General features: G+C 35.3%; 1 protein-coding gene across 5 annotated transcripts in view; it reads right to left on the reverse strand.

Annotated features, from left to right (window-relative positions):
• Nucleotides 1–15,381, reverse strand: part of arhgef9a (Cdc42 guanine nucleotide exchange factor (GEF) 9a) — a 145,412-nt gene that overhangs the window by 41,004 nt on the left and 89,027 nt on the right. For 4 of the 5 annotated variants that reach the window (XM_069193471.1, XM_069193470.1, XM_015351402.2 and 1 more), the window contains 3 exons: nt 11,183–11,362; nt 10,667–10,756; nt 401–598 (listed from right to left, as the gene is read on the reverse strand). In XM_069193471.1, the coding sequence (XP_069049572.1) occupies nt 401–598; nt 10,667–10,756; nt 11,183–11,362 (468 nt within the window). The remainder of the gene's footprint in view (nt 1–400; nt 599–10,666; nt 10,757–11,182; nt 11,363–15,381) is intronic. The other variant, XM_069193472.1, reaches the window with a different exon arrangement.

Here is a 15,381-nt window from a genome sequence, read left to right on the forward strand (position 1 = left end):
TAGCAAGAGCTGGGGGTGGATGGTGTTCAAGTTTCCTCCTTCTGCTTGCCAACGCTACACTATTCTTGAAAGCTGGCGTGATGAATTATCATGACAAGTAATCATCTGAGGCCAAGGATTCTCATGGCTGATAATTAAGCTTCATAAAGACCAGCAGTTTTAAGGTAAGACACAGTTATGCAGTGTAAGCATCAACAGCTGTACTGGCTGGCAGATATGCTGCTGTCTAATTGGGGCCAAGACTGCGTTGATTCCTAGCTGGGGCACAAATGGTTCAATGAAAGCAGGTGTTTATTTTATGCAGCTTTTAGAACATCATATCAACTACAATGAAGCAAATGGACTGAAAAAGCAAGCCCCACTGAGACTACAGAATGAATACTCTTTACTGCAGGCTTACCTCACAGATGTCCTTCAGGTGCTTAATGTAGTGTCTCTCTGTGCTCATAATTTCATTGATCACATTGGCCCTCATCTGATCCCTGTTCTGGAGAGGCCTTCCAAGACACAGGCAGTCGTTGCTGGGATCCAGGTGGCCATTTTGTACCTCGTTGCTCCCCTCTGCTGCTTCCACACCATCTTCCTGGTTTACCCATAACTGGTGACATTAAATTTAGAAAGATGAGCACGGTAACATCATTACAGCATTCAAAGGTATCACTCACCCATATTTTAACAAATATATCCAAGAGAAACATTGGCCAGCTGTACAGTAGTAGGATTTGTAAGTAGTAGTTAGTCTTTCACCCTCAAGCAGTTTATAATGCAGTTAGTCACATGTGTGAAATCAATACAATAATGCAATTCCCAAAAAAGTATAAAAATAAAGGACTTTAAAGAGACTGTAAATGACATGAGCCCCATGAAATATAAAGCTAAATCCAATTAAAGATTGAAAGGGAACAAACATGAAGTAAATGGAGACTAAAAAACAGCTACTGTAAAGTACAATACAGGTCTTGATAGATAGATCACTTTATTGGCCAAGTAAGTTTTCACTTACAAGGAATTTGACTTGGTGAGTTGCTCATACACTATATAAGTATATACTGTACAGTGCTGCAGTTCTAGGATAGATCTGGCACTTTATGTTTTTTAAATATAAACTGTTTTGTATAATGGCTTCTGAAACATCTTTTCTGGACATTTGGATAAGCTCATAATGAAGCAAGGTCTTCCTCCTTAAGGCTTGAATACTGAAATATCTTTTAGACACTGTGGTGACTGGAAAATTAAAGCACATGTTTCATTTTGGGCAAAAGTGGCTGTCAGCCCACATAATGAAAAGGGGCAGTACTATATTAAAATGCATTTCAAGTCATGTTTTATGAATATAATTTGTAATGTCAAAATATGTTTTATGTTCCACATTTGATCGACCCACTGTTTAAAGCAATAGAGAAAACACTATAAAAACTGCTGGGGTTAGATGATATTTGATTTTACCAGGTGTTTTGCATTTTCTCTGCTGCATGTATCAGGAAAAGCACTAAATTCTTATTGATTTGATATCCCATGGGGTCATTCTAAGTGCAGAATTTCCCTCACCACTTCTCTGCAGTACAACAAAGTTGATGATAGACAACAGAAACATTTGCCAAATGCTTTTGAAAGAATCTGCAAGGGAGCCAACAGACCATTTGTGTTGTTTTGTTTAATAGAAATAATACAGAAGCTTCTAGGACAGAAAGTTTAAGTGCTGTCTAATGTTTAACTGCATTACAGATAAATGAGCACTTAATATTTTTCCCCTATCATGCAAAATTCCCCCTTTTCTCAAATAAATTAAACTTAATCACTACAAAAAAGTAAGATGTATTAATTTTCAGTTAATGCAGATCCCCTTGTTTTGTGATCAGTGCCCCAACCAACCCTGTATTGGGTGGCTACATTACGAGCTGATACATCAGTTAGTGAACTTAGTAATAACACGTCTTATTGAATTTATGAGGAACTTTATAAATGTCCTACATTTACATAAGGGATTCTGTACAATCCGGAGAAGGTTCAGACACAAGGTTTAACACCTCAGCTCATTTGAAATGTTGTATGAGATAATTAATCACCTAGTAATCAGCTCATTTAACACCCCATCTGAAAGGCAGCACCTCGCACAGCTCAGTCCTTTGCCACTACTGATGGGAATTGTTTTGGAACTTCTGGACCAGACATTTGCCACTACTGTTCCATATATTCTGTATCTCTTAGGTAACAGAAATGCTCAGTGCAACTGAGAATTTTTTTTCTCCCCCAAACAACAATGGAATACAGCCTTTTAGGTCTAAATTCCTTTATGCACATTAGTAGCAAACAGGAATTGGCTTATCTTAAAATTAGAAGTCATAAATAAATTGTCTTAGATAGGAATCTCAGCACACACCAAAAATGTTTCATTTCCAATGAAAAGCTGGACCAAAAATCAATCAATGCACTTTGATTGATTGACCCCATTAAATCTTAAATTAAATTAAAGCTGTTGTACATATATTGTGCCTACCTTTGAAAATGTTGTACCTATTTGTCTTTATACATATTAATTGTACAGTACATATGTATGATACAGTATACAGTATAATGTATGGTACAAATGTGAACGGTATAGTCATTTTAAGGATACATTTTCCATTCCCAGACCGTAACATGTGTCATAAAACATGCACCTTCAATGCAGAAGATTCATCCATATAGAAGATTCAAAATAATCTGTAATCATTTTGAGTGGTTTCCAGATGATTTCAGATATCTCCAACAAGGGGCACTAATGCACGCATTGTAATATAAGAACTTCTGTTCAATTAAACTGCTTAAAGCTCTTCAAAACTACAGTACATTCAGAGTAAGAAAAAAAACAGACATAAGGCCATTTGACTTACCCCCCGAGTAATATATCTCTGATCCATTGAGGCTATTGTCCTTAAATGTTAAATGTTACCTTAGAGGTACTTGGAGAAAACGGAAAGATTTAAGAAAATCTGAGGGTTGGCCAACCTTTTCAAGTAGAAAAAACAAATTACTGTCTATACACAAAACTAAATTTCTCGATTCTTACACATTTTATACAGTATTTGAAAATAATGTATATGAGAAACTGAAACGTATTTGTGCAACAAACTGAATACTCAGCTCTGGAAACAAAACTGTCACTTTGTGTATTCCTCAAACAAAAATAACTTTGGTGTTTATTGCTGGAGGACTTTGTTCCTGCTCACTTCAAGGGTACAAAGCTGTCTCATGTACCATACAAATCTGAAAATAAGTATACCATTTTGACCTAACCATACTCTTGCTATTAAAGAAAATATTAATTCTGTATGAAACTAAACTGTGCTATGGAATATTATTATATCTTACTGTATATACCTCAAGATGTAATGGATCTGGTTGAGTGGACTTCATACCACAAAAACAAAGTGGCTACCACAAGGGGTCAAAAAAGACTCTGGAAATGGTTAATTGTAGGGTTAGGGCGACAGGGTGGTACAGTTGTTAGCATTGTTGCCTCCCAGTGATGGGCCCCTAGGTTCAATTTTTGTGGCTGATGGATTTTTTATGTTCTCTCCATGTTCATGTGGGTTTCCTCTGGGTGCTGTGATTTCCTCTCACAGCTCAAAGACATATTGGTAGGTTAACCAGCTTCTGTAAAAATGGCTCTGGCGTGAGTGTGTGCATATTTGTAGCTGTGTGTAACCTGCGATGGACTGACATCCCATCCAAGGCCTTGTGTTCAATGTTTCCCAGGATAGGCTCTGGTCCACCATGACCTTGAATTGGATAAGCAGTTATTGAAATTGATAACGATCACTATGAATAACACATAAGTATTTTTGTATATGTCTCTGTACTGCACGGACCCAAGGATATATTAGAATGAGGATGGTGGAAGCCTTTAAAGAAAACCAGGAGTTTATTTGTTGAGATTCATTGATGTACATGATTTCTTTCATGTGTAAAGCTCTACAGCAGACACTCTTCCACAAAGTGAACACAATTACGATTAAAACAACCGGCAAGCTGTCTCAGAACATTACACCTTGAGAAGCCTAGTTCTTGTACCTTTTGGTATAATATTCCTATTTTAAAATAATCCATACTCTGGTGTATTGTAAATACATATCAATAAAATACTATCGATAAAAACAGAAGAAGCCAGAACCATTACATTTAAGTATACTTGTAATTTGCTTGTAAACATAGTCATTATTGATCTCAGTGAAATACTGTATATGTTTATGTTTGAAAACAGAATTAGATAATACAGAGCCTGTCTGATCTGTGTGAGATACATTTTTGTGTACATCCATCCTGGCTAAAGAACATTCTGTGTTCTGAAAATGTGTTTACTGAAAACTTTTCTTCAAACACTCTGCTTCACTGAAGTCATAAAGGCATACCACTGAAACAATTAACAGTTGTGTTCAACTTCTTCAACCCCTGTTTGGCTATCTCCTCATACATGGGCAAAGTGAAGTCACAGACTTGGAACATGTCCTTTAGGCTAGAGCTCCACCTTACTTACTTGCTGTATTAACCTTTGTTCTCAGGCAATTCAGATGTAGCAGTAGTTGTGTTAAGCTGCAAACATTATTTTACCAGTCTAGAAGCAAGATTTGTTTTTTAATAGTAACCAAATAGAATTTTAAAAAATATTCAGACAAGGCAAAACCCTTAAGACCCTGTAGACAAAAGACCCAAAAGACCCTGCATGTTCTGTTTTACATTGAGTGGTCCTGGGATTGCCTTCTGGTCCCAAGGGTGCAAGTGCCATGACTTATAACAATGGTCAGAGGTTACCAAAGCTGAATGATGGTAGTTCTTCAATTCCCAGGAAGATGTCAGTGTAAAGGAGGCAAGACAGAGCTCATTTTGGATATAATGTTTTTATCAATACAACAGAGTTATGTATATAAGTGCTGTCACAACCAAATGTTTTGTGTGACAAAATTTGACAATGAATACTAGTTGTATATTTGCACCTGAGGGAAAACGTTTTCAGAGGCCAACATACAGTAGGTGTTAATGATGCTTAGTACACTGTACGTCAGGCACAGAATTCTTTTTTCTAGTCCATTATCAACTGGACCATATTTTGTGACACCACTCTTTAATAAACTGGCAAGAAGAGAGGAGGAAAGCACTTGACATTTTGAAACTATATATTACTTAAAATATATTATTTTTTAAAAAAAAAATAATTTACAAGTATGGTGTAATTGCACATTTCGTTTTATCACTAGAAAAAGTAGAAAACACAAACATTTAATAGTTACTAAGGAAGGCCTAGGAAATACCAGTGTTCAAAAATCCTGAAGTAAAGCAATGTGCCAGTAATAAGTTTTGAATAGTAGTTCACAAAACAGGCCACACATAAACTACGGAACAAAAGGGCAATCAGTAGTACAAGTGAGGTAATCCCATCCTGTTAATAAATCTGTCTACTGAACAATTGGTGTCCTTAATAACAGCTGTGTGAACACAGTGACTATATGTTGCTTTGAAGGGTTTCCTTTGTATTGCTTAATTTCCTCTAACATTGTTTGAAGACTGCTGTGTGATGTCACAAAGCTATTGTATGTCATCACAGACCTATGCAGATTCTCCACAGTGCAGGTTTGGGAAGTTGCTACAGGAATGACTTTATTTCTCTATTCAGTTAATTATCATTTATTCTATTATCTGAAATATCTTGAATAAATATGCAAATGCATCTAAAATACTGTAACTTGAATCACCACAGAGGAAAATTCAGTGATTTGTTTCCTGAGTATTATTGAGTATTAAGTTTGTTTTGGATATTAATATTGGATATCAATATCCAATAGACAGCCAGCAGCTGATGCATTAATTCCTTAGAACAACAGCAATGACCAACAACAATGATGACAAAAAAAACATTAATAATAATTATCATCATCATCATCATGGTCATCATTATCATCATCATCATACCTGAGCAGCATAATTTCTTTCCCTGAGAACCAACACACATGCCTAAAGCACAGGCAAAAAAAGAAGTGAAAAGACATGTTCTCAATTATTAGAAAAGAGTCATTTACAAAAAAGTAGCAGAGCCTTCTCTTTATAGTGTATCAAACAAGAATTAAGATGCATTATCCATAAAGCCCAAAAACTAAAATAAGTCACATCCATTTTACCCCCAACGGAAATGCAATGTGGTAAAATATTTATAGTATCGTACAACTTCTCCCAAGACACAGGTAGTTTTGATTTTGTCAAAAAACAGTACTGATTCTAGTTTTTGCTGCAACCTCATTTGCCATAAATTAACCATCTTCTCAGGTAACCAGAGTTACATGGTCAAATGGTGTTTGAGCAGTAGCAGACTGCACCACCGCCTGCTTTTTACAAGCAGTAGATGATTAGGTGTGGGTGAGAATATTATTGCAGCAGCTTGTGATGAATAAATAAGAACCAGTCTTAATTGGTGTAAATAATTTGATTGGTGCAGGGAATCAGAGGCAATCAGAGGCAATTTGATTTGCAAGAACAAAGTAGCAGTTGTGCATCCATATTGGTATACAGGTATGCAGGAATGACAGTGCATTAGATGTTAACAGTATTCTCACTAAAATGATACCATGCTGGGAGTCAATAGGCCAAACATTTTTTAAACAGTGTAAATTGTATACTTACATTATTTGGTATAACTTGACTGGCTGAGGAAATTTCAACCTGACCATAAGGTCGAGGCTGACAGGACCTACCCCCTGATTTTTTGTAAGGGTGAGGATAGGATGGAGGGAGGGGTGCAAGTAAAATGTGAAAAATCTTGCCTGCTGAGCATCCTATGCGCAGCAGAGAGGAAGTGGGCGAGATTCAAGTCTGACCTCTGCCCGAACGTCTGTAGAAAAACTCCATTAAGTGAGTCTCTCTGGTAGTAAACAAGCCGTCTAATACTTTCATTCTGATATGAATACAGATAAAATAAATTCTATGTTCTTGACACAAACATATATTACAATTCAATATCATTTGGTTTAAAATTTAAATTTAGTAGAGGAACAAACTTCTATTCTTCTCACATATACTGTACAGTATATATAGTCCTCACTGATATTCAGTCATCAATATTGCATCCCACAAAAATATGTTGTATCTACTGTAACATTCGTGAACAGACATGTAAGGTACAGTATTAATAAGAAAATCTGTCATCACTCCTTTGCTTCTTTTTGTTTAAAAAAATCTCAATTTAAAAGTCATACTGTAGGTATCTTTTTATTCTGGATCCTCAATAGTTAAAATGCATACATTGAATAATCCTTAGAACTCATTTTAACTCAGTGTTCCATGAAGATGTGATTCATCTGCAGTACGGTTCAGACCTTCAGCTCATTTTTTAATTCGATGGCAGACAAAAGGTTAGAGGTTGACAGCGCTGTAAATTGCGAATCCCATTGATTTGTGCGTCCGGTGTAAAACCAGAGAAAAGAATCATTGCCTGGCAGTGTACTGCTTGAATGCATCCCAATAAATACCTGGGATTTCATTTTTGAGAGGGAGAAATTCAAATACTGCATGTTGCTCTTCAACTTCAACTATACGTACAATCAATTTAACACAGTAGAATATTCAAACATCATTCTGAAAAGTATTTTGGCCTTGTTGCACAATATTAACATTCTTATTTACTTCAAGGGCACGTAATCAGCTTAAAAAATGGAAAGCTGCCTGATAACACCTTTTTGTTTGTCATTCTAATATTAAAGCAGTCCTCACTATATAAAATGCATAGGATGCAGCAAAGAAAAACAAGCATATTTCAAAATTCTACTTTAGTTTGCTTCAAATATTACTGTAAAAATGCACCCATCCATTAACGGAGTGAAACACATTTTTATGGTCAAATGCAGAATCATTGTGAGACGAATTCTTTGTATAGATACAGTAGATCTTGACTACAGAACATCCTGTGGTGCATACTGAAAAGCGTTGTTTTAAAGCCGCCTGCTTCGCTTCTGAGGTTATAAAGACAGCGCTAAAGCAGTTAACAACTCTGACTCTACAGCCCCTTCCATGACATTAGCAAGTCCAAAAATGCTACTGGAATTAGTTCAATCGCAAATACAGAACAATTTATCTATAACAAAGGTTCTTCTCCCTCATGGAGACCTGGGATTTTATTTTTCAAGATAAACTGAAATTGATATGCTCCTCCACAACATGTAGAAGTACAATCAGTCATGGTGAACTGTAAATGTAAGATTTTTTTAACATTTTTCAGAAAGCTGTTGTGGCCATCAAAAAATGTCATGTATATTGGTTTCTGTACTTGCCTCTATATCCTGTGTTGCTTGTGAATGTTGTGTGTTCTACAAATCAGTTTCTGTCACTTATAAATATGCAAATGCATTTGCTTCAGTGGGCACTTTACAGGTAATATCAGTGAGTCATAATGTCAACTCTGACAGAATGACTTCAACTCTGTAACAACTGACAAAGCATTCCTACTGTAATTCAGTTTGAGAGAACCTGTCGAAATGGACATTTGCATAGCTGTACATTATTCACAACTGAGTTCCAGGATGCTAACGAGACACATTCACAAAGGGATACAAAGACAAAAAAGAAAGAACTAGCACATAAGTTATGATATTTAAGTATTTAAAAATACAAATTGTCTTATTTTTCTTTTCTTACCTTTCTTTTAAGTGAAATGTAATAAGTTTAAGTTAGAGAAAGTTGCACATATAGTAGAGTAACCCCATTTAAGCTTGTAGTGCGGTCTCAAAATTTAAAAGAATCCAGTGGACAAAGAGTACTACGATTCATTTAGTAGCATTATTAGTTTGGTATTCTTTATAGAAGAAATTGTTTTAAATAGATAATTTCCAACTTGAATGTGTGTTTTACATATTAACTAATTCAACATGTCATCACTGCATGAGAATAAACATAATTAATAGAGGAAAAATGTAAAACACTTTCTTTCCAGGGCAATAGAATCAAGGAAACCCGTTCTGCAATCTACAGCATCTCTAAATCCATCATCAATGCACATTACTGGAGGCAATATTGGAAACGAGCAGCCAACAAATTTAACTCTGTGCTAAGTCAAAGGTCAAAAAATGATTTAAATCAGAGGACATACTCACATAGGCTTAGGCCATATATGTATTAGTCTAGGCAATTACAGAACAGGCATAAATCTACATTCTGGGTCAAAATAATTAGGCCTCTTTGTGTGGGAGATTGAGGCTTAATATGCATTACAGTTTCTGCACATATTTCAGTTAAACCAGACAGTTCTAGCTTATTATACATGGAAAAACTCAATATACATAATATAACATCATTTGAAAATCAGACTGGGTTTGGGAAATATGATAATCCTTTGTTTCAGAAATGCTGAATGATAATTCCTTTTTACAGTTTATACTCAAAAAAGTCTAAAGATGTAAAGTAGCTGCTATTAATGTCATTTTCTTAATGCATTCATGTGTATAATTAAGGTACTGTACAATGCCTATTTTACTTAGTATCAGATCATTAAGGTATACAAACACACCTTCAAGCTTTTCAATATTGCAGCTCTGCCACAGTACTTTGCCCCACAATTATAAACAGTAGCTGTTCATCTAAAAAAACTTCGATTGGAAAGCAAGTGTTCCAACAGGTATAAAGTAGGAATACAGATCACCATAATACATAAAAGCATTACACATACGGATCTACATAAATATTAATGCATTAAATGGGGTTTATTTCAAAACGAGAAGTATGTGAAAAATGGAATGGCATGAATACTAAAGTCTATGTTCCTGTTGCAGATTACATTTTATCTTTCATTGCTGTAAACAAAAGATAACTCAGTGGTTATGCTAATGTCAGGTTGCTCCTGGAGAACTTAATAAAATTATGAACCTGACATATTTCTGTAAACAATGTTTGATGTGCTTCTCATTCAAGTGATCTCAGACCTAAACTAAAAAAGAATAAATGTGGGGAAACACACAGTATAAATTTAGACTTCCACAGCTGGAAAATAGCATTATGCCCATCTGTGTTCACAAATGTATTTTTATCAGAAGTGCAAAAAACGAATACGATGCTGTATGTGCCATTCATTAGTATGTAATTAACCATCTCTGTTTCTGCAATCTGTTTCTGAACCATAGATTAACAAAAGAAGATGGTTTCATTACCTTTTTCACTAGGTGGCAGCATAGAGTCATGACTAGTGGATTGTGGGTTCAAGTCCCTCCTGCAGACATTGTCGTACCTTCAGGGAGGTACTATAGCCAAATTCCACCCAGTGTTTACTGGGGGAAGGTTCTGTGATGGACAAGTGTCCCATCTGAGGTGTGTGTACTCTCTGCATAACACCATAGAAATGAGGATAAGCTGTGGCCAAAGTGCCATTGTAGCTGGAAAACAGAACTACCTACTGTAGTAGCCTCTCTAGTCAGGATTTGGACTTGATTGGATATGTATTTCACATGTGATTTTATAAATTGTTTAATGGTACAATATATATATACATATTTATTTCACCTACTCTCCCACTGATGACTTCTGGATGCCAAAGCATTTGTGGTATTAGTTAATTTGTGCACAGGATGAGACGTATGGGAAAAATAAGATGTATTGAAATGCCTGTTTTGACGGACTTAGAGGGTTTTAATGATTCATGAGCTAAATAACGCACCTTGGAAGCTGTGTTTTGGAATCTTGGAGCTGCTATAGGGTTGATATAGAAAACTTGTTTTGTTTGGGGATGTGGAGGATGGGGTTCAACCTTTAAAAAGAACAAGAAACACACTTTTGTTCAGAACTCTATGATGAAATATGAATATTTCCTATATGGAGATGGATCAGTGATATACAGCACCAAAATAAAAAAAAAATAGAACCTTGCAGCCATTCAATAGTCCAAGGTTGATTTCCCTTCTGGATATTGTTTTTAATTGATGTACTGTAACTCATTTTCCTTGAATCCCACTGTTTCTGCTACCACCCAACAACACCACCAACACAGGAAAATACATAACAAAAAGTCAAATCCATCCAAAATAAGACTCATTTACTCATTCGCATCCTTTTACAGAAGCCCGAAATACTGACATGATATGGCATGCTATATAGTGATCAATGGTTTCGGAAATCAATGGTCTCCTGTTTCAAGGCAGCCGAAGAGTAAATTAATAAAACTGAGGGGACTTACCCTTACAAAGCTGGCTGGAAACCATCCTTCCTCATCATCAATCTGGCCCCACCACCAGTCCTTATTAGAAGCATCAAGGACTTTGATGACGTCCCCAGCCTTAAATGCCAACTCCCGATCGGCCATGGTGACGTGATCCCATACTGCCTCGGCACTGACAATTGAACCACCACTGATCAACTAAACAGGAGAGAAGCAAAAACACAGAAAGAGACGTTGAGTTTTGGTTCAAACCCTTCATTCTTCAATCCTCACCACTCCTCCTACAGTAGTAACTGCAAAGAGGTCAGGCAAAGGGGAAATATGCCAGGTCCCAGAAAAGATTCCAATTGCTGCAGAAATCTAAAACCCTGACAAACATTTTTGCTGCAGAACTGTATTTGAAACCTGCAGCTTATTGAAGCTCATAAACTATAAGTTATTAATTCAGAGATGGATAACGCCAGTTCTTAACAGCTGGAATTCTGCTCAAGACCAAAAATAACAGGCAATTTGAATTTATTACTAAGATAATTATTGATTTAACTAAGCAATTATGGTCAGATCAGCTACAGTATGAAACTCAGAAAAGCCTGCAGCCTTCAGAACTGGAGTTAAGAAATCCCTGTATTAACAGATGTTTATGTGAAAGGTGCCAGTTTTTTCTCTACAGTAGAGAAAACCAACATTCAGGGCTATTCACTAGCATTTCAAAAGCTACTTTTATGACTGAACTAGATTTAAGTAAAGGTAATTTCAAAAGCAGTTGTAACAATGGATAATTAAATTTCATCAGTTTCCAAAAGCACAATTGAAAAATATTTCAAATTTGAAAAAATATTATTTAAGTTGATTTTTAAAAGTGTATGTTAAGTTATATTTGCCTGTGGATCTTGCTGATTTGCAATGCATTTACTGTACATAAAATAATCTTTTGAGGGATCTGACATACAAACAATAAAATATCAAATTAAATCCAACAGCATCTACCCTAACATATTTGTTTTCAATCTATAGTGTATTAGAAAAGGCTGTCTATTATAATGGAGGATGATCATTCTGGGAACAAACAGTAGCAGTAAATACCACAACATATATACAATTTCACCATAAACATCCACAATAATTTGCATAAAATCTTTTATGTCCTTACTGTATGTCTTAATGCCAAATTAACTATGTGTCAATATGGTGCTTAAAGGACACTGGCTATTTTTTCAAGTACCCTTGCAATGTAATCAACAAAAATATAAATAGTGTAAGACATATTAATACACTATTTATGATGAGCTTCTAAAATACTGGTGGAGTTTCACCATCTTGTCATTTTTTTTCTTTAAAATCATTTGACTGGCTCAACATTTACTCGTGAATTATTAAATAATATCCTGTTAGAATAAATTAATTTTAAAACCATTATACAATTCTAAATTCTACATTCTATATTTAGCTGAAAAACTTTCGGCATTATATTTTATTAATTAAAATAGACACCTAAAATACTCTTATGAGTATGTCACACTACTGCAGTACTGACAAAATGACCAGCAATCAATCCAGAAATCGAGAGAATCCAAATTCCAATAATTAAAAAAAATGACCTCTCACCTCTCTAGCTAGGTTGAGTTTAACCGAAAGATGTATTCATAAAACCATCCAAAACAATTGTGGATTGTATTTTGGACTGCATCTTAATCTTCCCTCAAATAAAATGTCTGCATCTGCTTTTGATTATCTTTAATCTTTTGATTTTATATGGTGCTCTTAAATTATGTCTGACACTCTTTATGTGGAAATACATGCCAACAGTATCTACAGTAAAACTGATGTGATGTACTGTAATAACTGTCCAAATGAAGGTCATGCAATGATTTTGTCATGTTACCATAATACTACAATACATACCCACTTTAATGGAAAAACAAAACTCCCTCCATTAATATAGCCATATAATCTCAAGAACTTGTCTTGATTCTCGAAATGTATTGTGTGCTTCTTTTCTAACTTTTAGAGTTCTAGATGTTATATCTTATAGAACAACACAAATAAGATTGACTTTCACATTATATTTGCCAACAGAACAACCAGAAACTGGTTAGCAAATTTAAAGCACAATATTCTCTATGCTAATGCTACAGGTTAATTCTGCTTCAAGAATCTCTCCAATAATTTGGAATTAAGTACACAAAAGATTTCACAAATCATGCACAGGAGATATGCCTTTACACATTTCACTCTTTTTTTTCTAACACAAGCATCACTATATGGCACAAATGGTATGAACCTGAGGCTCCAACTCATTAAAGCATTTCCACAAGGGTAATTAAAGCAAATCTATTTTTTAAAACCTTCCCCCTCTTCATTTCAATATTTTTTACTTCTCTCGATAAATCATATGCATATACTCAAGAGGAACAAAGCAATGCTCAGTTGCCTCTTATATAACAGACAGTGAATCTGAATATTATCCCAAGAGCATGTCTAAAAATAATGATCATTGCTTTTTTTCTAGGTAATACGTTATGATACAACATGGAAAGAATTTCTGCTGTGATGTCTCACTGTTTTATTTCAAGGACTGTACCAAAGACTTTTAGAAAGAAACATTCTTATCTTTGACATTAAAGTCACGTCTATGACTCTTTTCTTAAATTAGTAGACATCGTTGGAACTCAAGTGGACATCCTTATTTTTTACGCAGATTTCCACTTGACTTATTTCTGTTACTTACCTAAACATACAGTATAGTTTTTACAGTCTTTCTTCCCAGTATAAAAGTTTCAGGGCAAACTGTATTAGTTGGATCTCTAATAATTGTGTCATCTATCACCTGTCCAACACCAAAACATGGGTCTTGTCAGTGGATGTTTGTGGATTACTGAGTCTGCAAGAACATGGATAGTTTAGCTGGGGCAATTGGGACTGTTGTCCTTAGTAAATATTGTATGCCTGTGTCAGTCTTATTAGAACATTGAATCCCATCAATGAAACTCATGTTAAAACAAGGCTTACCTAATGCTTCAATCAATGTGCATGCAGGGCTTGATGTGTGAATATTTGTTTTGCTTGTTCTGTTAATGAGCAACTATTAACACTTTATTACTTACTAAATTATATTTATTGTCTTATATATTCTGACATAAATAGAGATACACTGCCTTAGATCATTAATTTTTATTTTGTGATAAAAACATTATTTTTTTAACGATGAAAACAATTATCTGCTAAAAGTAAAGTAGCGAAATACAATGTAACACTCAAATGGCCACTATTATTGCTTTATCACAGAAAAACTTTAATCCATATCTCCAGCTATGCGACTGTGACTGTTACACATGATTAAGAAGGAAATGTTTATTGCTGCTCAGCTAGAATTGTTAATCATTTCAGTTACTGCAGCCTCCTGTGATAATTGCTTTGCAAATAAAGTTCATAGCCATACTTATTTTCCAGTACTGGCAGGAGTGAATGATAATGTAGGTACCAGATGTACTCTGTGCCATGTTAAGCATTCTAGATATCAACCAGAATGTGTTGTCAAATAAAGTCAGCTGTTGGCTTCCACATAAAAATTGACTACATGATGGTTTTGTGCAGGCCATTAATTCATGGAAGAGCCCAAGCCCTGTACCAGCCGAATGGTTTGACATATGATGAAAGATTAATACTGCAGGTGTGAGACATTCTGAGTTAGTGAAAGACACCACCCAGAGTGCAGGGTAAAACCTGCAGAACTGTTGAAATACAGGTGGTGCCATGGGCAGGCAGTAGTGAGGAATTCCCATTAGAAACTCAAAATGCTCTGAAGACCACAGGTTTCGAGAGGATCTGCAGGTAAATGTCGCAAAACAGTTGCTCCTGTTGCTGCCCAAGCCAGCCATGATAATCCTGTCAAGCCTTCATTTCACATTTATACTTGATTTGCGCTGCACATTGTTGGGGCATATACTTTTGCTTCTCTCAAGTAAATGAAGAATGAAATTATAAATTCTGACCACGCACGGCCTGATTGTAGATTCTGATCAAAGGTGTAACTAAGACTTTAGGAATACAGCTATTTTTAAATGACAGCAATGCCAGATATTGTTTCTACATCTTTTTAACAGTCTATTGAAATCCATTGGCTTTCCTTAATCTTTTTTAGATGGCACTGGCAAGAACAGCTACATTTTTATATTTTAAGACAAACCAACCTATTCCTCACAAACACACTGTATGTA

This window comes from Lepisosteus oculatus, chromosome 8 (assembly GCF_040954835.1).
Source record: "Lepisosteus oculatus isolate fLepOcu1 chromosome 8, fLepOcu1.hap2, whole genome shotgun sequence".
In the NCBI taxonomy this organism is placed as follows: domain Eukaryota; kingdom Metazoa; phylum Chordata; class Actinopteri; order Semionotiformes; family Lepisosteidae; genus Lepisosteus; species Lepisosteus oculatus.